This window comes from Pelobates fuscus, chromosome 9 (genome assembly GCF_036172605.1).
Source record: "Pelobates fuscus isolate aPelFus1 chromosome 9, aPelFus1.pri, whole genome shotgun sequence".
NCBI lineage: Eukaryota > Metazoa > Chordata > Amphibia > Anura > Pelobatidae > Pelobates > Pelobates fuscus.
In genome coordinates, this window is record NC_086325.1 from 64,053,294 (window position 1) to 64,079,148 (window position 25,855).

At 44.6% G+C, this 25,855-nt stretch overlaps 1 protein-coding gene across 1 annotated transcript in view; it reads right to left on the bottom strand.

The window, feature by feature from the left end:
• The window catches only part of ADGRG4 (adhesion G protein-coupled receptor G4), a 146,182-nt gene that overhangs the window by 44,772 nt on the left and 75,555 nt on the right, over nucleotides 1–25,855 (bottom strand). The window contains exons 10-16 of the mRNA XM_063433434.1: nucleotides 16,574–16,686; nucleotides 16,274–16,478; nucleotides 9,086–9,251; nucleotides 5,857–5,988; nucleotides 4,743–4,865; nucleotides 3,379–3,424; nucleotides 1,123–1,226 (exon numbers count right to left, since the gene is read on the bottom strand). Coding sequence (XP_063289504.1) covers nucleotides 1,123–1,226; nucleotides 3,379–3,424; nucleotides 4,743–4,865; nucleotides 5,857–5,988; nucleotides 9,086–9,251; nucleotides 16,274–16,478; nucleotides 16,574–16,686 — 889 coding nt within the window. The remainder of the gene's footprint in view (nucleotides 1–1,122; nucleotides 1,227–3,378; nucleotides 3,425–4,742; nucleotides 4,866–5,856; nucleotides 5,989–9,085; nucleotides 9,252–16,273; nucleotides 16,479–16,573; nucleotides 16,687–25,855) is intronic.

The following is a 25,855-nucleotide window of genomic DNA, read 5'->3' on the forward strand; positions in this document are numbered from 1 at the left end:
TCTCTAGTCGGTCCACTCACACCTCATCCCTCTGTCAGTCCTTACATTGGCTTCCTGTATCCTATAGGAGTCAATTCAAAGTGCTAACCCATACCTCTAAAGCATTGAACAATTCTAACCGCTCATATATCTCTTCACAGATCCATAGGTATGCCCCTTCTCGGTCTCTCGGCCCATGACCTCCTGTCTGCTGCTCGGCCAAATCACGCTTGCAGGACTTCTTGCGGGCGGCTCCCTTCCTAAGGAATAGCCTGCCTACCGCCATCAGTCTCTCCCCTAGTCTTCAATAGTTTAAGAAGTGCCTTAAAACCCATCTCTTTAGGAAAGCTTATGGCCTCCCAGAGTAACTACCTCACATACCTGTCTCTCGCTCCTAAAGAGCAGCACTCTACTTTCTCCTCCAGCTCTGCTTCACTCCCACCTTATTTGATTGCTATTTCCTATCCTAATGTGTTTTACACCCCACCTCCTATAGACTGTAAGCGCGTCTGAGCAGTGTCCTCTTCAACCTATTGTCCCTGTAAGTTTTCTTGTAGTTGACCTATTTATAGTCAAATCCCCCCTTTTATAATATTGTAAAGCGCTATATACTGTAAATGGCAATAATAATAAGGTGTTGAACAACCAAGATAGGATGACAACATGGATATTCATTGATCCTTTAGGGGTTAAAATGAGGGTAAAACAGCAACAACAAAAAATATTTTAAAAACTTGGCCACTCTGGCACCAGGTAGCTTTTTAACTAACTGCTTGATATTGCATCTCAACTACAGAGTAATGATTAGGATGACACAGAGCCATCAAATTTAGATCAGTGTAGGCTAGGGATAGGCAGCCTTTGGCACTCCAGATGTTGAGGACTACTTCTCCCTTGATGCTTTGCCAGCATTATGGCGTTAAGAGCCTGAGAGCATTATGGGAGATCTAGTAAGAGCTTGAGAGCATTATGGGAGATATAGTCTACAACATCTGGAGTGCCAAAGGTTGCCTAAAACCTGGTGAAGGCTTACCTTGAGGCTGGATAAGAATTGTGAAAAATGTCATAAAGAAACATCTGCCAAAGATAGCCACCACATTTCAATAGTAGAGATGCCTTTTTACATTGATATCTGCTACTTACTAAAAGAACACCAAAGTGGGTGAGATGTGTGCAATGGCAGGTGGTGTAGTTGACATTTGTATTTTTCATTTTACACCCTGATGTACTCCATCCTCCCAGTCCATCTTGAAAACAGAACAGCAAGGAGTTAATAATAGCACAGTACAACATTAATCATGTTAAAATCATGGTGAAAGCATGCATCAACCAATTGAAAGGAAATGTGTATCAGCAATATTTGGAGTTCATTCACTTTTGCTTTTGGAGCTTGCCAAGATTCAATCATATCTCATGGCTCACTCAGGTAACCAGATTATTTAGCAGTAAATAATATTATCATCCAGCATGTTGCCAAATCCTGTAGATTCCATCTTAAAAACATAGCCCGCATCCGCCCCTTTCTTGCACCAGATACTACCAAGGAGCTTGTCCATGCTCTGGTAATCTCCCGCATGGATTACTGTAACCCTCTCCTGATTGGTCTTCCCAATAGCCGTACTGCACCCCTACAGTCTGTAATGAATGCTGCTGCTAGACTGATTTTCCTCTCTAGTCGTTTCTCTCACACCTCACCCCTCTGCCAGTCCTTACATTGGCTTCCTGTATGCTATAGGAGTCAATTCAAGGTACTAACTCACACCTATAAAGCACTGAACAACTCTAGCCCCTCTTATATCTCCTCACAGATCCATAGGTATGTCCCTTCTCGGTCTCTCCGCTCTTCCCAGTGACCACCTCCTGTCCGTTGTCCGCACTCGTAAGGCCAACTCGCGCTTGCAGGACTTCTCGCGGGCGGCTCCCTTCCTATGGAATAGCCTGCCTACCGCCATCAGACTCTCCCCTAGTCTTGCATCTTTTAAGAAGTGCCTTAAAACCCATCTCTTTAGGACAGCATATGGCCTCCAAGACTAACCCTTACCTCACATACCTGTCTCTTGCCCTCTCCTAAAGGGCAGTCCACCTTATTTGATTGCAAATTCCTGTCCTAATGTGTTTTACACCCACCTCCTATAGAATGTAAGCTCGATCGAGCAGGGTCCTCTTCAACCTATTGTTCCTGTAAGTTTATTTGTAATTGTCCTATCTATAGTTAAATCCCTTCTCATAATATTGTAAAGCCCTACGGAATCTGTTGGCGCTATATAAATTGCTATAATAATAATAATAATAATATGTGTTGTGCTGGGTGTTGTTTGTGTGAGAGTGTGTGTAGGGGCTGTTTGTTGTGTGTGTGTGGAGGAGGGTGAGAGCTGTATGAGTGGGGGGAGGTTGGGGATGTCTGTGCGTGCTGGTTGAGTGTTGTGTGCATGGTGGCTGAAGAGTGTGTGCATAGGGGAGTCTCTTACCACCTCTTGTGTCTCTTATCTTTTCTTTTAAATGTCTTAGTCCTTTTAGTGTGACTGTCTTATCCCCCTTTTGCCCCTCTACCCACTTTTGTGTCTTTTACCCCTCCCTTTGTCTCTAACTTACCCCTTTGTGTCTCTTACTCCCTCTGTGTGTCTATTACACCACTTTGTGTGTCTTAAGCCTCCCTTTGTGTCTTTTAATCCCATAGTTGATTGCCTTCCTTTTCTCTAACCCCCTCCACAATTTCCATCCCCCTTTTTGTCTCTTACCCCTTGTGAAATTTGCTCTCTCACCTCCTTCTTTTGTGAACCTTACCACCTGTTGTAGCATGGCTTCATGTAAAGTTATCCTCTATCCAGTCTGACAGTAAGGTGCTCTCTGCAGCCAGCTTCCTGTCAGACCGGGTAGAGGATAAAAAAGATCCTGATCATCTATAATGTTACACAAGGCCATGCCACATAAAGTGACAGATGGGTCCCTCCAGTCACCCAGACATTGCGGCACCTGGGCCAATGACCCCTAAGTTGGCTGCATGTGCTACCTTTGGGTATATTGGCTCTGCTTATGCAAGCGGTGACACTGTCTGTACTTTCATTGACCAAGTTGTCAGAGCTCTCAGCTTTTCTTAATAGAAGAAGACAATGTAACCAGAAGATATAGCCACATTGACAACTTCCCGCAGCCTTGTCAGGAGTTCTAAACATCACATACTTGCTACTCTGCTGAATTCCATCCATAGATCCATAATGCATTGGCAGGGTGTAATCACACCCCACAAACACATGTTCCTGACTAATTTTACATGTGATGTTCTCTTTCTCATGGGATATAGATACCTGGTAATGCCAAGACACCAGAATTTTTTTTTTACTGAAGATATGTGTAAAATTATAGACAGTATATTAACTTCAAATAGGATGAATAACTTACCATTTCTTTGAAAGTCCCAAAACACGCAATACACGGGTAGTGAATCCTGATATAAAATAAACACATACACAATGTAAAATATATTGAATTTATTGTGGCTGCTTTGGCCTATAGTTTGCAATTCACTTTAAATTCACTTTGAATTATTAACAATTCCCACTGTAACTAATGGAACTGTAGATCTATTAAAATATTTTAACTAAATTGTATTTGGGAAATATATTCCAACTTCTTTCTCGAGAAACCACCTCAGCTATTTAGCTTTACAGCAAACCGTTAGGACTATGTGAGTCACACAGTACTTCACAGAGACTGAATTCTAACCACCTACTTTTTCGACAGAAAGTAAAATTTCCATATAGATTAAATAGACAGGAGAGGGAGATAATTGCAAACAACAGATGGACGTCTTCATTCCAAGAATTTGCAATCTGGCAGTGTTACAAAAAAAAATTTGATAAAATAATATTAGCCTACGGTAGCTGAAAAAACAGTGATAGGAAAATTAATTAGGGCTTAGATAAAGGCTCCAGTTCTTCAAGTGGACCTGTCACATTAAAATAAGAATTATGCTAATCTGTAGGGTCGGGAAAATGTCATATCGTGTTAATATTATTTAAAAAAAACAAAACAGTTTAACGTTTTAAAATTGGACTAAAACTACTGGTTTCAACCAGCCTACTTAATCTGATAGTATGGCCTAATGAGGACAGTGGTGGGAAATTGACTCAGTGGGAAAATGAATTCAGTTTCACATAAATTGTGTTTCGTCTGAATTTTTGGCATTCGGCAGGTCGTCCAAATTTTGTAACTCCAAAACGGCATTTGGACAAATCAGGAAGGAAACTAATGGATGAAGATTTTTAACTTGTTTCATGGTTTGGGCCATGAAACTAAAAGTTAGGGGACAGACACTAAATGTTGCTTTAATTCACAGATCAAGTATAAAATCGATGCTTATATATTATATATTATATATTTGACAAATATATAAATATAGATTATTTTACTGCTATTCTTTTTTCCCTCTATAGTTTATTTCTTTTTACTTGATCTGTGAACCCAATGGCACAACGATGTGCCTATCAGTTTACTGTAAAATATATGCATAATAGTTATATTTTGCATTATAGTGATTGGCCCATTTTCACGTGCTTTTGGTTAAGCCTAATTATTTTTCACAAAATTGTTTGCGTGGTTGAATTTTGTCCTAACTGTGCACAAGTCTAATGGAAAATGTTCCTATATAACTGTTAAAGAAGATCCCTCTAGATATATCACAGAATCAGGAGGTGTATAATACAAACGTCAAAACATCCTGAATCTGTTTGTGAATATTGAAAGAATTAAAGAGAGCAACTCACGTTGTTTGGGTAAATGTGCTTCAGAGATATGTCCACAGGCTCTCTTAGTTGCTGGACCTCAGTATTTTCAACACTGGCACTTACAACATATGTGTTTAACATGAGATTACTATAAATGCTATCCTAAAATGTAAATTACATAAATTAGAGCGCTATTGGAGAAATGCATTAATATTATAAAACAATAAGAAGAAAAATAGTGTCAAAGTATGTAACCAGGAAAGATACATTTATCACAGGTTTAATTACACAACTTCATGGTAATTGTTTAATGGAAGAGGAAGACTTGGCAAAACTTGGGAGATTAACTTGGCAAAAATTGAACCTTAACTCGTGATAATGCTGCTGGAGAACTATTCATGGAGCTATCTCTCCCGTTTCTCCCGTTTTTAACTAAAATAACCACATATATTTAAAAATAAAATACCTGGAATCGATACAGATAATTTGGTTAGTTCAGAAATCAATATCATCATACTTAAACCCCTTTAAAGTGGCTCTGCCACTTTAAACTTACCTTTCTCCCATTGTTTCATCTTCTCTTCAGAATCAGTTTTTCTTTTGTTCATATCTGATTTATTTTTTTGAGACAAAGTGGGAGTACCTTGTCTGATGTATTTTTTCCTGCGCTTGACAATGCTTTGTGCACCAACCAAATTTTTAGAATCAATTAGTTCCATAATTGCCCGGAATTTTAATCAGACAAAAAGCTTAAAAATGTTTTGCACGTCTAGCAAAATGCGATATTGAGCATTCTTTCTGAATCGGCGACCAAACGAATTACATATTCTACAACTAACAGACATTAGTAAAATTCATACATCAACTATGAACACACTGAAAAAGCATGGAGACCCAAATTTGTTTCCCAACCCAGCGGTTTAAAATCCACTGATTTAAAGACATGTAGCAAGTTGACAAGTTGACAGAGCTAAACTAAATCAAAATGGAAAGGTGGAATTACCTCTCCAAAATAGTCCAACTGGAAAGCTATTTTTTTTTTTTACTCTATTATCATTGGGCTGACTTGGCAACTCACCACAACCCTTAGTTTGACAAACTAACGTCAAAGTATCACAGATATGTATCTAATCATGGGAAAACAGAAACGTACCTCAAAAAGCGATGTTTTACCAAAGAAGTTAAACTGCACTTTAGATGTGATTGTAGAAGCATTGTCTTTAATGGCTCCCGGCAAATATATGAAGGCCACAGTCTTGTCAATGGGTTCATTTTCCAGGGTAATCTGTTAAGAGGGAAGTTGGGAAATGACACAAAGAGTAAGGATCAAAATGTGTTGGTCGCTTAACTAAGATTGCTAAATTAAACATATCAAGTGGCCCAACATAAGTTGTCTTGAACATTTAAAATGTTCCTAATAAAATATATTGGTATTGCATATCTTCCATTTTTTTATTTATTTTTTTATTTTACTTGGGTAACCACAGTGGCCATCTTTGTGTCATGGCGCATTCTAAATTGTCCTTAAAACTGGAACTATTAGTGCTCTTGAGCATTACTCTAGAACAGTGATGGCGAACCTATGGCACGCGTGCCACAGGTGGCACGCCGGGCCCTTTCTGTGGGCACGCGGCCACAGGTCCGCCATCACTGCAGAGTAGGCACCTGCCTGCCCGAAACGGCAGGCGCCTACTCTGCTTCCGGTTCGGGAGGCAGGGGAAGGATCTGTGATGCTGATCCCTGTCCTCCCGCGCGATGCTGTGTGGAGCGTTGCCGAGCGTTACCATGGCAACGCTCCACACAGCATCGCGCGGGAAGACAGAGGGTTCAGCATCACAGATCCCTCCCCTGCCTCCCGAACCGGAAGCACTGCCTGCCACCACCGGACCACCAGGGATGGCTGTGTGTCCCCCCCCCCCCACTTCATTAAAGGTAAGAAGGAGGGAGGGGGGGATACTGACACACAGCACCCCTACCCCCCCAGAAGTACCCTTACCCCCCCCATCTCCCCAGCACCAGCCCTAGCCCCCACAGCACCACCCCACCCCCCAGAAGTACCCTTACCCCCCACAGCACCCCCCCCCAGAAGTACCCTTACCCCCCACAGCACCCCCCACCCCCCAGAAGTACCCTTACCCCCCACAGCACCCCCCACCCCTCCAGAAGTACCCTTACCCCCCAGCACCACCCCTCCAGAAGTACCCTTACCCCCCAGCACCACCCCTCCAGAAGTACCCTTACCCCCCAGCACCACCCTTATCTCCCCAGCACCACCCCTACCCCCCACAGCACCCCCCCAGCAGCACCCTACCCCCCCAGAAGTACCCTTACCCCCCACAGCACCACCCCTATCTCCCCAGCACCACCCCACCCCCCAGCAGTACCCCTACCATCCCAGCAGTACCTCTCCTCCCCCACAACAGTACCCCTACCCCCCCAGCACCCCTACCCCCCCTCAGCAGTACCCCTACCCCCCCAGCAGTACCCCTACCACCCCCAGCAGTACTCCTACCACCCCCAGCAGTACTCCTACCCCCCCACACACAGTACCCCTACCCACACACAGCACCCCTACCCCCCCACACAGTACCCCTACCCCTCCACACAGTACCCCTACCCCTCCACACAGTACCCCTACCCCCCCCACACAGTACCCCTACCCCCCCACACAGTACCCCTACCCCCCCACACAGTACCCCTACCCCCCACACAGTACCCCTACCCCTCAGCAGTACCCCTACTTCCCAGCAGTACCCCTACCCCCCACACACAGCACCCCTACCCCCCCACAGCACCCCTACCCCCTACAGCACCCCTACCCCCTACAGCACCCCTACCCCCCACACACAGTATCCCTACCCCCCACAGCAGTACCCATACCCCGCCAGCAGTATCCCTACCCCCCAGCAGTACCCCTACCTCCCACACAGCACAGCACCCGTCTCACACACACATACAGCACCCCTACCCCACGCACAGCACCCGTCTCACACCCACACAGCACAGCACCCGTCTCACACACACATACAGCACCCCTACCCCACGCACAGCACCCCCTCACACACACACACAGGACCCCCCTCACACACACACACAGCACCCCCCTCACACACACACACAGCACCCCCTCACACACACACACACACAGCACCCCCCACACACACACACAGCACCCCCCCAAACACACACACAGCACCCACCCCCAAACACACACACAGCACCCCCCCCCCAAACACACACAGCACCCCCCCCCCAAACACACACACACAGCACCCCCCAAACACACACACACAGCACCCCCCCCCAAACACACACACATCACCCCCCCCAAACACACACACACAGCACCCCCCCCCACACTTACACAGCACTTACACACCACACAGCACCCCCCCAAACACACAGCACGCACAGCACCCGTCTCACACACACACACACAGCACCCCCCTCACACACAACACCCCTCACACACACACACACACACTTACACAGCACCCCTCATACACTTACACAGCACCCCTCATACACACACACACACAGCACCCCTCACATACAACACCCCCCCCACACACACACACGCACCCCCCCCCCCACCACACACACGCACCCCCCCCCCCCCACGCAATTGCCGTGTTGGCACTTTAAGGAAAAAAAAGTTGGCATGTATTGCGGTTTGGGCACTCGGGCTCAAAAAGGTTCGCCATCACTGCTCTAGAACTTAAGTCTAACGATCAGGAATGTGTTAAATTTTATATATGTTTATATATGTACATGTACCTTGTAATGTGCTCTAGAGATCAGTTTTTGGTCCAAGGAACTAGCTGAGATATTGAGGTTCCCTTAAATATCTGTATAACTAATCTTTTGTCATTTGTCATTGAAAAAATATGGAAACTGTGGTTAAACCAAGTAAAATAAAAATTTTAAAATGTGTGGTTTTGCCATACCAATACATAGATAATACAGATAAATACAGTTTTAAATTGTACAAGGCTACTTAAGATCAACTATCTCAGACAAACAAATACGGGGACTCAGTTCCACCATATGGCCATTCCTATATCTGTATTGTATATAAATTTTGGTCTCTATGGCAGCACCATTCCTGAGAAAAGCATGTTCCGGATGTGCCCTTAATTTCCCTTCTTGGCAATCACTTGGAAAATATAGGTAGATTATAAATGATCAAACAGTTAACTTAAAAATGATTGGACCAATTGACATGGACTGATCCTAAAGGAAATGCAAGAACCTTACAGTAGAGATGTCAAACCACAACTTTTATCATTTAAAACTGTAGTCATAGAATGAGTTTTGATCATTTCCCAGCCTTCGTCAATAAAGCTGTCTTGTATGGTTTATGCAATATAGAATAGTCATACCTCAGGATTCATTCCGTCCTGGTAAGATTTCACTGCAAAGAAAATATCTTTAAATTCTGTAAAATTGACTGAGGATACGAATAAAGCTAATGTTTGTGTACTAATATTTGCTGTTTCTCCTGGATAGTTCATTTTGTATCCAATTTCTTCTGTAAGTGTTAGGATCCTTTAAGAGAAATATTGTTTTTAGAAAAATCAAACATTGATAAATGTGTCAACACATAAAAAGCTCTTTTATAAGCTTAGCTCATCTGTCACGCAGAACTCACTCAGGGTCATTTACTAACAACGAACTATCACTAATTGACAGGAGAATTGCACATTTTTGACCAAAATAACTGTTTTTCAATGGATTGCCCTCTAACCTGATCTAAAAACCGCTTGCAAAACCTGCAGGTCTTTTATCTGCTACGTTTGCAAGCCCTCCCCTTCTAAACCTGCCCAGACTTCCTATGGCTGTCTGTCACGACTAGTAATGTGGTCCAGCACGCAGAAACTATGTAAATATATACATAAGAAAGAAAAGGAAAATAACAGGATAGAGCGTAAACCGGACCTTAGAATGGCCGGACTAATACGCTAGAGACAGAGAATGGTCAAAGGGAAAGCCGAGGTCAAGGAAGCCAGAAAATACTCAATACCGATAAGACAAGCCAAGTCAGGGAAACCAGAGATCAGAATAACCAGGGAAACGCCAAGGATCAGGATACCAGGAAATCAGAAACACGAGAATAGCACTTTCAGGGAACCAGGAAACTGAAACCACGACATGGCAAAGTACTAGGGTGAATTAGGGGTTTAAATACCCCTCTCTAAGCTATGATTGGTCAGAGGGCGACCTCTGACCCCAGAACGTGCGTGTGCGTTGACGTCGTGACGTCACGCACACGTTAGTATAATTCTCGGGGGCGGGGCTATCCATAGACGCGACCACGTGGTCGGCGCCATATTGGATTCGGGCGTGATGCCCGGAAGAACTACGTGCGCGGTTCCCGGCTCGCCGACGAGCAGATAAGCTCGTGTAGTCGGAGCGGTCGTGCCGGTCGGGCACGACCGTGAGGCTCGGCGGGCCGGTGACCGCAACAGTACCCCCCACTCGAAGACCGCGCACCGGGCGGGAAGGACCCGGCTTAAGAGGAAAGCGGTTGTGAAATGACCGGATAAGACGGGGCGCATGGACCCGGTCAGCAGGAACCCAACAACGTTCCTCGGGACCATAACCCTTCCAGTCAACGAGATAGGACAAGACACCTCTGGATAATTTGGAGTCCATGATAGAACGGACTTCGTATTCTTCTTGATCACCCACTACCAAGGGCGAAGGAGGAGTGGATACCCTGGTGTAGCGATTGCAAGTAAGGGGCTTGAGCAGAGACACATGGAAAGTATTCGCTATTCTCATATGAGCCGGTAGTGCTAAAGTATAGGTCACTGGATTAATACGTTGGGTAACTCGAAAGGGACCAATGTACCGAGGGGCAAATTTCATGGACGGGACCTTAAGCTTGATATGTCTTGTGGAGAGCCACACCCTGTCACCTGGAAGATAGACAGGATTAGCGCCCCGTTTCTTGTCAGCTTGGACCTTTGCTCGTAATGAGGCTTTTTGCAGAGCTGAATGGACGGAATCCCATGTATCATGAATCGATTCTAAACGGGTGTTCAAAGCGGGGATTTCTGTGTCTGAGAATGCAGAAGGTAAAACAGTGGGGTGATAACCCTGATTAACAAAGAATGGACTGTGATTAGAAGATTCATGAGTGGCGTTGTTTCTGGCGAACTCAGCCATGGGTAAGAGCTCATACCAGTTAGATTGATTGGCATTTATAAAGCAACGTAAATAGGCTTCTAAAGACTGATTCGCCCTCTCTGCTGCTCCATTTGTTTGAGGGTGATATGCTGACGAAAAGCAGAGTTCGACGCCCAATTGTTTGCAAAAGGAACGCCAAAACCTAGAAACAAACTGGGTACCTCTGTCAGATACTATGCTTTTGGGTACACCGTGCAACCGAAAGATCTCTCTCAAGAATATTTGAACTAGATCTTGAGCAGATGGTAATTTTTTAAGTGGGACGAAATGTGCCATCTTCGTGAATCTATCAATAACCATAAGGACTGTATTAAACCCGTTTGAACTGGGTAGATCCACAATGAAATCCATGGCCAAGTGGGTCCATGGAGCACTAGGTATGGGCAGTGGTTGTAACAGTCCAGGAGGTGACCTAGGAGGAACTTTAGAAACGGCACATATTTGACATGCCCCAACATAATCTTTGATATCGTTTCTAAGAGCAGGCCACCAAAATCTCCTGGAGACGGCAGAGAGAGTTTTATGGACTCCAGGATGGCCCGCTGTGAGGTTGTCATGGAACAAATCTAGTACCTTCTTTCGAAACTGAGGTGACACATACAGTTTGTCCGGAGGTTTTCCCACAGGTGCCTGAGTTTGATCTGCTATTATGGCACAGAAGAGTGGAGAAGACACTTCGGAAACTGTAGTGACAATGAGGCATTCAGGAGGTACAATAGGATATATCACCTGTTCCGGAACTTCATCTGTCTCAAACTGCCGAGAAAGTGCATCTGCCTTGGTGTTTTTAGTACCAGGTCTGTATGTAATTACGAAATTGAATCGGGAGAGGAACAATGACCACCTAGCCTGACGAGAGGACAGTCTCTTAGCGTCCCCAATATAAGCCAAATTCTTATGATCAGTAAAGATCAAAAGTGGCTCTTTGGAACCTTCCAAGAGATGCCTCCATTCCTTAAGGGCAAGTACAATGGCCAAAAGTTCCCTATTCCCTATGTCGTAATTCCTCTCTGCAGGTGTGAGTTTGCGAGAGTAAAATCCACAGGGATGTAAAGGCGTATCAGGACTTTCTCTTTGAGACAGAATGGCTCCAACTCCTGTCTCTGATGCATCCACCTCTAGGATAAATGGTTTGGATGGATCAGGATGGGTCAGGACAGGTGCTGAGGAAAATAAAGATTTTAATCGTTCAAATGCCTCTCTTGCTTCTTTGGGCCAAGATATACAATTTGCTCCTTTTTTTGTTAAATTGGTTATAGGGGAAATCACGGAGGAAAATCCCCTTATGAATTTGCGGTAGTAATTCGCAAAACCTATAAAGCGTTGAGTAGCTTTAAGGCCCTTGGGTAATGGCCACTGTAAGACTGCCTCCAGTTTGCGAGGATCCATCTGGAAACCAGACGGAGATATAACGTATCCAAGGAATTGTATCTCCGTTTGGTCAAACTGGCATTTCTCCAGTTTACAGTAAAGGCCGTTCTGTAACAGGGTTTTCAGTACAATTCTCACATGTTCGTGATGTGTCTCTAGGTCTGGGGAATAGATGAGAATGTCGTCCAAATACACTAGAACGAACATGTGAAGGTACTCTCTTAGGACATCGTTAATAAAATCCTGGAATACCGCTGGAGCGTTACATAATCCAAACGGCATAACCAGGTATTCGTAATGTCCCATTCTGGTGTTAAATGCGGTCTTCCATTCGTGACCGTCCTTAATCCTGACTAGATTGTATGCACTTCGGAGATCGAGCTTGGTAAAGACTCGAGCTCCCTTCAATCTGTCAAATAGCTCTGATATAAGGGGAATAGGGTAGGCATTTTTTATGGTAATCCTATTCAAACCCCTATAATCAATACAAGGGCGTAGGTCTCCTTCTTTTTTAGAGACAAAGAAGAATCCAGCCCTGGCTGGTGAGGAGGACCTACGGATATGACCCTTTCTGAGAGCATCCTTAATATATTCCTCCAAACAAAGATTTTCCTGGGGGGACAAGGCATAGACTCCTCCCTTGGGAGGCATAGTCCCTGGTAATAAGTTTATAGTACAGTCATAAGGTCTATGAGGAGGTAACCCTTCTGACTGGACCTTGTTAAATACCTCTTTCAAATCCATATACTGCTGTGGAATTTGTGTGGTCAAGGGAGGTGTAACAGGAACATTAATGGTGCCAATAGGTTGTGGGATTTGCTTAAAGCAAACACCTTTGCATCTCTCACCCCAACTCACAATCTCTCCTTCAATCCAATCCAAACAAAAATGTTTCAGGAGCCAAGGGAAACCGAGTATTATCGGAACTGTAGGTGAAGATATGATTTGAAAGGTCATTTCTTCAGAGTGGAGAATACCCACTGAAACAGTGATTGGCAGAGTTTCGTGTGTGATGAAAGGCTGGGTAAGAGGCCTTCAATCAATGGCCTCAACTGCTATAGGTTTCTCTTTATGTCTTAAGGGCAGGAGATGTTTTGCAGAGAATTCTTTGTCTAGGAAATTCTCCGCTGCCCCAGAGTCAATCATAGCCTCACACTGAACAGCAGTGTTCTCGAAAGATAAGGTTACTTTGATAAGGAAACGGTTCTTAGTCAATTTAGGGGACATATACATCACACCTAAGGTCGGTCCCCGTACGTGCCTTAGTTGTGCAAGTTTTCCGGCCGAACCGGGCATGACGATCTTAGATGTCCCTTCTTGCCACAATACATACATAACCCCTCGTTACGTCTGTGTTGTCTCTCTGCCTCAGTGAGTTTAGCACTACCCAATTGCATGGGTTCAGGTTCTTCAAGAGGCGTTTGGCTACTCACCACTGGGTTAGAGAAACGAGGAGCTATGGACAAATTAGAACGTCTGTTACGCTCTCTCTCTCTGAGCCGGTTATCAATGTCTATCATGTAGGCAATAAACTCATTAAGATTAACCGGAAGGTCTCTAGCTGCAGTCTCATCTTGTATATTCTCAGCTAAACCTTCAGAGAAAGCAGCCACCAGACCGCTATTGGTCCAATCAACCTCAGACGCTAATGTCCTGAACTCTATTGCATAATCGGCTACAGAACGACTGCCTTGCTTGATTCTCATAAGGGCTTTGGCAGCGTTCTTCTCCCTGCCTTTAGGTTCAAATGTAGCCTTAAAGGCCGTAAGAAAGATACTGTAATCACGGGCTACTGCGTCACCACTTTCCCATAAGGGGTTAGCCCAAGTCAAGGCTTTTCCAGTTAATTGGTTCATCAGATAGCCTATTTTAGATCTATCTGTTGGGAATGCACCTGGGGAGGCCTCAAAGTGGTATTCTATTTGGTTTAAAAAACCTCTGAATTCCTTAGAATCACCTCCATAACGAGGGGGCGGTGACAAGGTTATGGACGGTGGTTTATGTGGTACGGGAACCACTACAGGTGGCGGAACCACAGGTGGTACAGGAGGGACCTCTAAATAGGCAGTCCTCTGGAGCAAGGTCTGAAATGCCTGGGCAAATTGGTCTAACCTGTGGTCCATATCCTCCACCCTATTTTCACAGGCGATCATATGTTTGCATAGTTCTGCAGGATCCATGGCCATGTCGTAATGTCACGACTAGTAATGTGGTCCAGCACGCAGAAACTATGTAAATATATACATAAGAAAGAAAAGGAAAATAACAGGATAGAGCGTAAACCGGACCTTAGAATGGCCGGACTAATACGCTAGAGACAGAGAATGGTCAAAGGGAAAGCCGAGGTCAAGGAAGCCAGAAAATACTCAATACCGATAAGACAAGCCAAGTCAGGGAAACCAGAGATCAGAATAACCAGGGAAACGCCAAGGATCAGGATACCAGGAAATCAGAAACACGAGAATAGCACTTTCAGGGAACCAGGAAACTGAAACCACGACATGGCAAAGTACTAGGGTGAATTAGGGGTTTAAATACCCCTCTCTAAGCTATGATTGGTCAGAGGGCGACCTCTGACCCCAGAACGTGCGTGTGCGTTGACGTCGTGACGTCACGCACACGTTAGTATAATTCTCGGGGGCGGGCTATCCATAGACGCGACCACGTGGTCGGCGCCATATTGGATTCGGGCGTGATGCCCGGAAGAACTACGTGCGCGGTTCCCGGCTCGCCGACGAGCAGGTAAGCTCGTGTAGTCGGAGCGGTCGTGCCGGTCGGGCACGACCGTGAGGCTCGGCGGGCCGGTGACCGCAACACTGTCCAATCATAGCGCAAGCTGATTTTATTTAACTTCTGCCTGATAAAGGGCTAATAATTCTTAGAAAATCAGTCATAATTTCTTAAATAGCAAAATGCTTTGGAATCACATATGCCATTAATGTTTAATAATGGCTAATGGGTACAATAAAATTTAAGTAAAACTATTCACTTTAAATGCACTTGTATTACGATCAATCCTTTTGAGGGTGCAGTATATGAGCTCTCCAATTGGCTTAATATTGTTAGAAAAACTTTACAGAATGATTTGTCTCCTAAAGTCTATGGAGATTTTTGTAAAATAGTTTATCTAACAGTACTGAATGATTTGGAAAACAATAAATTGAGGCCTAAGTTTGTTGTCTGGCTAAAAACCTAGATCTACTTTACTCTTTGAATGTAGATTTGGCAGCTGCTATGACAAGCTGCTACATTTACACTGAGGGTTAATCCAGCCTCTAGTAGCTGTCTCACTGACAGGCGCTAGAGACGCTTCCGCGCTTCTCACTGTGAAAATCACAGTGAGAAGACGCTGGACGTCCATAGGAAAGCATCGAGAAATGCTTTCCTACGGACTGTTTGAATGCGCGCGCGGCTCTTGTTGTCTGGCTAAAAACCTAGATCTACTTTACTCTTTGAATGTAGATTTGGTGGCTGTAGGGATCTGATTTTCTCAAACTCTTATTACTTAAAGGACCACTATAGGCACCCAGATTACTTCAGCTCAATGAAGTGGTCTGGGTGTCAGGTCCATCTAGTGTTAATCCTGCAGCTGTAAACATAGCAGTTTGTTTTCCTGGCACTATAGTGGTCCTTTAATTGCTATGGACATACTTTATAAGAAGTATAATGTGATACACTTGTGCAAAACTAACCATTGAAGGTACTGGACTTGAACAAAACCTATTACGTCAGCAATATCTGTCTAGGAAATTACTGAAAAATACACTAACAGGCTTGGGTATGTATATTTTTGAAATCCAACAGGTTTACAAAAGTATGAAGAAAAGAAAAGGGAATTTGAAAAAGTTGGAGGTGAGTTGGAAATTCTCAAAATTCACTCAGCTGAAATATTATTCTCAAAAATGTGCATTTCCCTGGTCTGTACGTCACAGTTCAATATTTATATATACCCACTTTTTTTATAACATATTATGAGGAAAGGAAAATGTGGAAAGAAATTAACTCACGTGTTGGCATATTCGCGTACATTTTCAGACTTTTGTAAGACGGATTCAAGTGTATCTAAATTAGTCTGTGCTGTTGAGATATCACTTTCTCCTGTTTCAGCAATTTCAGAAATTTTAGATAGAATTATTTTTGTGTTGTTTTTAGATATTTGTCCCACGTTGCTTGTGAAATTGCTAATCTGTATCGCTAAATACTTCGCGTTTCCTAAAAGGAAAAAAAAAATTATAGAATTTTTTTGTAATCTGTATTGGTTTTTAATATTGGCTCTTTTTGTTACTCATACATTAGTTTAGCATTACCTGGTGTCACGACAACATTTTCAAGATCGATAAGATCAAATATATGAAATGATGGGCATCCTTCTAAATTTGGCGTTTCCCATTCAGCTGTAGCAGTCTCGATACTGATATTGCTAATGTAACACAAGATATCGTATTTATTACATATGCAAAGAATAGTCATTAAATATATTTAATGTATTTAGAAAAGAAAAAAAACAATACAAATATTAATTTGACATGAAAACAAATACACAAGTTATAATTGTATTCAAAAATATAGGAAGTAACAATATAATAAAAATATAGATGTGAAACCAAGATAGGCATAAAATGTTACACATGTTTTATAACATTTATATAATACAGATATTACATTTTAATATGTTTCAGGTATATACTAACATAATTTAGGTAAAAAACTAAATATGTCCAATTTACCATCAATTTCTACCAAACAACCTGAACATTTAAATTATTTGTAAACAAACTTCTATATATCCTTCAATACACCATTCAAAATGTCTTGTTGAACTGACAAAAACAAAAAAATATATACTGATTAATGAACACTATTCAAATTATAGTTGCCCTTGTGTGCAAAAATAAATAAATAAACATTTAGATGTCACCAGAGACTTGCAACTATTGAGGGGAATGTACAGATGTGGCCCTATTGTCCCAAAAACAAATTACTATTTATTATCTGTTTAAAGTGGACCTGTATACAGTCCCAGAATTCAGACCAATAGTTATCTTGTTTTAAGTTACCAAGTATGGCTGAGCAGCTGTGACTTGCAGCAGGGTCCCCCTGATGACTGCTGTTTAAAAAGAATAAAAACAATATAAGCTAATGAAAAAAGGTGAATATACACCTGAATGCCACAGCAACAACTCTGTCTGTCTGATTTTAGCTCTGTAGTATTCCAGGCCCTCAATTGATGGCTCTCTGGGGATATTGGGTCAATACTCAGTCTGGGAATAAAGCTCAGACATGCTCAAACTGATTCTATAAGGTATGTGATGTCATCCATTTACTTTGCATTAGGACATCTGTGTCTGATACAATAAAAGTGAGGCATGTTGTAACAGAAACAGTGCCTGGTCCCTGACTTAGGATCCAGACATGAATCTGTTGGAGCATCCTTACCTTCTCTCTGCCATTAATGACTTTCAGAGAGTAGTTATAATGAACCTTTTTACCCTCAGGTTAAGTAGTCTTTCCCCTGCACGATAAGCAGCCTGAGTCTCCATAGTCTCTCTTTTACAAGAAACACAGCTCTCAGCCAGACACTGAATAATCTATGTTCTTCCATTTCTACCCAGACCACAGAAATAGTTAGTTTGGGAACAAGGAATTTGTTTATTGAGCAGTAAATGGCCTACTAATACACAACTGTAAATTATCAGGTCACACCCTAATGCAGCTGGAGGTCCAGCTCTTAGGGGTAGTTGCAGCATGATCAAAATCAACTCCACGGGGGCGTGGCTTGCACGCCGGACAAGATGGCGGCGTGACCCGAGAGCTCCCTTCAGGCTCAGAGCAAAATCCCGCCAAATTAGCACCCACGACCGACACCATGGGCAAGACGCACAGGACATCACAGGCCAACCATACAGCTAACACCCCACGGGGGTCCCACCCGGCGGGCATGCACCAATTTCTCACGGCGCCGGCGGAACAAATCACCCGGGCCCCGAGAGATGCAGAGGCCTCGGACCTCTCCTCCCCGGCCTCACCGCAGGAGAGCCAGCCCGACGATGCTTCACAAGATCCAACTTACCCACCGCAGCCGGACTGGGTGGCCCTAATCCGCAATCTGCCTACTAAAGCAGATCTGAAGGAGGCGAACGCAGCGCTGCAACACTGCATAACGGGAGAGCTACACGCTCTCAGAGAGGACATGCAAAATATGCAAAATAATCTGGCCCAACTGGAAGCGGACTGCGACCACATGGCAACGGCGCAGGCCGCAAACACGGGCGTTATACGACGACAGGAGACACAACTCCGCCAAATGGCATTGCATTTAGAAGATTTAGACAATAGAGGTCGACGACAAAATATACGGATAAGGGGCCTACCGGAGGAAATAGATCAAGCCACCCCCATAAGAGATACCCTCACAGAATTGTTCAACACCCTCCTCAATAGGCCAAAGACGACACACATTGAATTTGTTAGGGCACACAGAGCCCTCAGACCGCGAGGCCCGCCTGACTCCCCGCCTAGAGACGTAATATGCTGTCTCACACACTTCCAAACAAAAGAGGACATCCTACATAAGGCGAGAGATATAAAACAGGTCCTCCTCAATGGAGTGGAAATCCAACTATACCCGGACCTGTCACCGGCAACGCTGGCAAATCGCAGGGCACTACGTCCGCTAACAAGAACTCTGCAAGCTAACAAGACCAGATATCGCTGGAACTTCCCAACCGGACTACAGGTCACCACAGCTAATGGACCATTCAATGTGAAAAACGGAGAAGATCTAAACGACCTACAAAGAGAGCTACAACTACCACCACTGCAAATGTCATGGCCGGACCTGATGGCCTTCTACGCCTACCCCGCAGAACCGCAGCAACAGACCCTGCTAACCGCCTGACCGAGAAGGACCCGACAACAAGCTACCCGCCCATCAGGAGCTAACATGTGAGAACCCGCACGCAGTATGCCCTCCCGGTGACCTACAAGCTTTCAACTAATGACAAGACTACCTCCTTAAAGAACCCCTTCCAAGAGACAATGGAAGAAAGACCCTATGGACTAGCTAGAGAAACATTGTGCCCACACCAAACCGCAAGTATGCCGCCATGTCGGCGGCCTAAACAGACACCCACTTGGACACCAAGCTACCGGAGGCAGGGGGGAGGACAGGAACACGGGACCCGAATGACAGGCCCGAGACAACCGGGACAGACCTCAGCATCCATACCCCCCCCTTGCCTCCTTATACAAACGAACAACGAAAGGGCTTACCACTGAGGGGGGGGAGGGTAAAAAGCAGGTACTTAGACACACATAGGGTTTAGGCACACACTGGCCTTACCACACAGTAACTACTTAAGATAACTACTGAGGGGGGGTGGGGGGCCTGACGTCCTGGCTGGGCCCGGCCGCCGGAGCCACCCGACCTGTGACGAACCTAGGGGAGCAGGCAGGGGCGCCGCCGGCGGGGCTCACCCGGGAGGGGGCCATCGACACAGCGGGCGAGAGGGAGAGGCAACAAAAGGCACACGGTGACCCCACCTACCCACAGAGGGATAGCGCACAGACATGGAGGAGATGAGGTGGGGGGCCCCCCAAAAGAAAGGGAGACACTGGGAGAGGAAACATATACAATACACTGATAAAAAGGAAAATTAAAGGGCCACGATAACCCCAGTGGACCCCTAAGGGACCCCACGACACCCCATAACCCAGGGAGGCCTCCTAAGACAACACCACGGGGGGAGGGGAAGGGAGAAGCACACGTAGAAGCTAGATTAACTGGTCAACCGGTGAGGGCAATGCATAACGCTAAAGAACAACTGCTGGGAAACTCATACCGTAATAGTTTTAAACCAGTTATGTTTTAACATGTTTAAGAAATGTAACCGAATGTTTATGCTTGTATTATGTTCTGATGCCGAACACGGACACAAAACACACAACAATACCTACACACCGATGCCGGCCCTAGGGCCAACACACCTCGAGGCGAGGAAAAAAGGACAAACATACCATGCAACACACTAAAGAGCCGCAAAGGGACAATACGGGACTTTATCCACCCCGAGGACAACAGAAAACACTGGCGGTAATAGACCGAGCACACACTCATACTGAAAGGAACATCCGGACATCCTTCCAACGCCCCACAGGCAGAGGCGTCACCTCACAGGTGAGCAAACTGCGCGAACCACTGGTGGTAGCGTGCGAAACAGCTCCCCGACGCCGACGCCCTCCTTTGCCCTTCGTCTCCCTCCACCCCCTCCACCCTCCCCCGGACAGGGACGATACTGGACAGAGACGACCGGGGAGACCCCCCCCCCCACTACAATACCCAAACGACATGGCACTAACACCGGACCACCTTACTATCCTCACGGTTAATGCCAAAGGACTGAATAGACCAGAGAAACAATCAGGGGCATTGAGAGACTTCCACCGACACAGAGCCTCCATAGTTATGACTCAAGAGACACATTTCCAGGAGGGAGCCAGGCCCAAACTGACTAACCATAACTACCCACACGGATGCTACAGCGACTACCAAGGTGGTAAATCCAGGGGGACTGCAATACTTATAAACAGGAAGGTGCCGTTCCAGGAGGGGGGATGCAGGGCGGACAAAGAGGGCAGATTTCTATTTCTCAAGGGGAAAATTGCGAGTCAATCGTACACGTTTGCAAACATATACGCCCCGAACAAAAAACACTACCGCTTCATCAGACAAACACTTTGCAAACTCCAGGACTTCACAGAAGGGGTACTCATATTAGGAGGGGACTTCAACATTGCGCTTGACCCCACCTGGGACTGCTCCGCAGGCACCTCACATATCCCAACCTACCAACTCCAAAACATACAATCCCTACTCCGCTACCACCAATACCTGGAGAGCCCACCACCCAGACGACAGGGACTACACCTTCTATTCATACCCACATAGTTCCTACTCCCGAATAGACCACATCTACATCCCACATCATGACCTGCCCCTGGTAGCGGACGTAAACATAGGAGTGGCGACATGGTCGGACCATGCCCCAGTAACGCTGAATCTTAAATCCCCGCTCTTCCGCCCCACAATCACAAAATGGCGACTTAACAAATACCTGCTCTCCAGACCAGACACCACGGTCTCCATAGGTAAGATGATCAAAGAATACTTCAACCTTAACACCTCAGAACAGACATCACCAACAATTAGGTGGGAGGCACACAAAAGTGTCATTCAACAAGGGGCAATGCTAAAGAGACAATCCGAGGCCCGAATAACCGAGCTCCTGGCCGACATACACAAACTGGAGGAACTGAACAAACACACACAGACCCACTCCCAGCAAACTCAACTACTACAACTGAGACGGGACCTGACCACTCTACTACACTCCAAACACCACAGGGACGCAACCAGACACAAGGCCTTTTTTGCCCTACATGGGAATAGGAGCGGCAAACTACTAGCCAAGTTGCTGAACAAGCGAAGACAACAGACATACATTGAAAAAATCATGGACAAACACGGGACACTACACCGACTCCCGACTGACATACTGACGATGATCCGCGCCTATTACTCGGACTTATACACACTGCCGCAACCGCAAACTGAAGCGGCAAAAACGCGACTACGGGAAACTATCCAGCCATATCTCACTAAATTCCCGATGCCGACCCTAGACAGAGAGACCTCCGCACTAATAGATGAACCAATCACAGTAGAGGAACTAGCGCTCGCAGCCAAACGCACAAAACAGGGCAAAAGCCCGGGACCGGATGGACTCCCGACAAAATATTACAAGACCTTCGCCGAACACCTTTACCCACCGATGGTGGAAGCGTTTAACGCAGTTAGGGACAGACAACACATACCCAAACAAGCTTTAGCGGCCCATATAACCATTATTCTTAAAGAGGGTAAGGTCTGGGAATACTGCGGGAACTATAGGCCAATCTCGCTCATCAACTGCGTCATTAAATTATTGGCCAAAATCCTAGCAACGCGGCTCACAATGCACATCCCCTCGCTGGTTCACCCAGACCAGGTGGGTTTCGTGGAGGTCTCTCTCCAAAGTATCAATATGCTTCTGGAGATACGGTCTCCAGTACTGCGTACAATAATCCAAATGAGGTCTCACCAGTGTTCTGTACAATGGCATGATCACTTCCCTCTTTCTACTGCTAATACCTCTCCCTATACAACCAAGCATTATTACATTGTCTGCCTACCTTTAAGTCATCAGAAAAAATTACCCCTAAATCCCTTTCCTCAGATTTTGAGGTTAGGACTATTCTGTACTCTGCCCTTGGGTTTTTACATTCAAGATGCATTACCTTGCACTTATCCACATTAAATGTCAGTTGCCACAACTCTGACCATTTTTCTAGTTTACCTAAATCATTAGCCATTTGGCTTATCCCTCCTGGAACATCAACCCTGTTACATATCTTAGTATCATCAGCAAAAAGACATACCTTACCATCAAGACCTTCTGCAATATCACTAATAAAAATATTAAAGAGAATCGGTCCAACTACAGATCCCCGAGGTACCCCACTGGTGACAAGCCCATGCTTCGAATATACTCCATTGACTACAACCCTCTGTTGCCTGTCACTCAGCTACTGCCTTACCCATTCAACAATATTGGAATCCAAACTTAAAGATTGCGGTTTATTGATAAGCCTTCTATGTATAACAGTGTCAAAAGCCTTACTGAAATCTAGGTAAGCAATGTCTACTGCAACACCCTGATCTATTATTTTAGTTACCCAATCAAAAAATCAATAAGATTAGTTTGGCATAATCTCCCTAAAGTAAACCCATGTTGTCTCTGATCTTGAAATACATGTGATTTTAGATGGTCAACAATCCTATCCTTTAACATGGTTTCCATTGCTTTCCCCGCTACTGAAGTAAATAAAAAAGTAAACATTTACTTTTTAACAAAAGTAAGAAATAATATATAGAGAAAAGTTCCAAGGTGCACACACTGATGAAGTACTGAACACATGAACATAGGTCATAAAAGAGTCTGCTGCCAAACCCGGGCACTATATAAAAGAACAACAAAACTCCAATGCATCAAGATGTACAAATAGAGTACATAGACTTCAAGGAGCAAGCAACCAAAGGAATTTATTTATAGCTCAAAGGACCAATATATATGATTAGGGCCTTCTAGTCAAAGAGTTGTATGCTGTTTTGCCTTTTGTGATTCAAATAAATTCCTTTTATGCTGCACCATGAACTATGGTGGTTATAATCCTTACATTGCCCCTTTATTTGTGTGTTCTCAGTAGAAGAGTAGAATTCAAATTAGCCTCTGTATATTCCTTTAAGCCATTTAAAATGTAATTGCTGTCAAACAGTAATTACTCTGAGCCTGCTTTACTACATATTGACTTGATCAATTTAAAATACTCTACTCAGTAATAGCTACAAGACAAATGTTGCTTACAGTGAGGGAGGAAAGTATTTGATCCCCTGCTGATTTTGAACATTTGCACACTGACAAAGAATTGATCAGTCTATAATTGTAATGGTAGGTGTATTTTAACAGTGAGTCCCAACATTAGAACAGTGGTTGGATAGAGTAATGGAAATCCAGTCAGTGAAGGCTATGCAGGCATTCTTGACGGGGCTTGACATGGAACACACGGAACGTTGGAAGCCCTGGTTTGCATAAGTAGCGCGGGCGGACACTGCGCGCACCGGGGGCGCAGGGACTGGACGGCGGGGGCCTGAATAGGGGCTGAGCCTCGTGTTCGGCCAAGATGCTCTAAACACCACCCTCTCCTATGCCTACCTTTCCGCTATCCTTTGACTACCATTTGCTCCTTTCCTCTTCCTCTTCTTTTCTTTCCCTTACGTGTCCCACAGGCACCTCCAAGGGCGTGCCTGCCTACTATAAGGGGAGTCCAAGAAGTGTTATGCTATTAATGAGATAGACAAAATACCAGCCAAATCCGAGAGTCGTAGTCCCATAGTGCACCAAGATAGTTAGGGGAAGCCACACACATTAACCCATGCCTCCTTAGATAGCACCAGTACCTCTTACCTCAGGCTGCTGCCATACCCCTCCCCAATGACTAAAAAAAAAAAATCCAAACTCTAGGAACCTAACAAACCTACGTGGCTAACAGTACAGATGCACTAGATACAGGCGACCCATCCTCTGTCTAATCAGATCCACTAGATCGAACATGGAACAAACACAAGGTGCTTTCTGAGCGGGAAGTGCACATGGCTGGTCCCCGAGGGGTTTGTCACCCTTCCATATGAATCTTAGAATAGCTCGCTGATTATAATATATACATGCATCTGTAGCTACTTTCTGTTATCCCCCACGAGACTACAATTCGAATCTCATGTATCTCAATGCCTTATTGATTGATTGCATCAAGACCTGCAAGTCTCATGCATACATTGCATCTTTTATTGCTTACTGGAACTGTTTATTCTGTGTTAATAAAACCTTTTGAAACATATTTTAACAGTGAGAGACAGAATAACAAAACAAAAAAATCCAGAAAAACGCATGTCAAAAAAAGTTATAAATTGATTTGCATGGACAATGAGTGAAATAAGTATTTGATCCTCTATCAGTCAGCAAGATTTCTGGCTCCCAGGTATCTTTTATACAGGTAAGGAGCTGAGAATAGGAGCACTCTCTCTTAAAGAAAAATGGGTTGTGGATTGCGTGACGGTCTGAATATGTGTTACCGTTTGTCATTCCCTTATTCCCATAAAGTAATATCGCCAATAATCCACAGGGTAAAATATTGCTGGTGTTGCATAATAATTCACACATGAGCCAAAGCTTAATGCTGGAACAAGACTGGTTTAATGACAGGCAAAGGCATTCAATTTATACAGCATCAAACTCCTCCTCTGAGCCAGCGAGATAATTGAGTTTTGGAAACATACTAAACTCAATTATCTGCTGGCCAGAAAACTTTTACAATTTCACATTTTCCAGAAATATCATAAACAGACATAAAAACCCCACAAAAACCATATCCCTGGGTAGCTGAGCTTGATGGGAGTAACATATAAAAAATTCTGAAAAATCAGTTTGGTAGATTACGAACGGCACCGTGTGGAAGTTTGACTGGGCTGTCACAAGGTTGAATCCAACAAAGAGTTCCATAGAATTGGCAGCAAGAGCCGGTCTCCCTCACTCACTTCGTGTGTATTAATACGAAAACCGCCATAGATGGAGTAAAGCTGATCCATGTAGAATGCTCCTCTTGTTCGTTTGATTGAAACTCCCGAACGCTGTTCGTCTACCATATTGGGAAGTAGTTTGTATGGGACTAAGATAAAGTCCGGGGTTTGTGCGAGTGCCATGCCCAAAACAGTTCCATGCACTCGTCGACCAAGTCCCTGTGGGCGCGTTTGGGAGACAAGATGGCCGCCGTCCATTGTTCTTACCATGTGCGTTTGTATGCACGAAATGGCGGCCACCTAGGAGCATTCAATTACTCTGCGGTTTACGTATAGTTACACAGTGTTCCACGTTCTAATTAGTACTCAGGGTGGTCTCCGTTCGGTAAAACGAATGATTTACCGAACAATGAAAAAT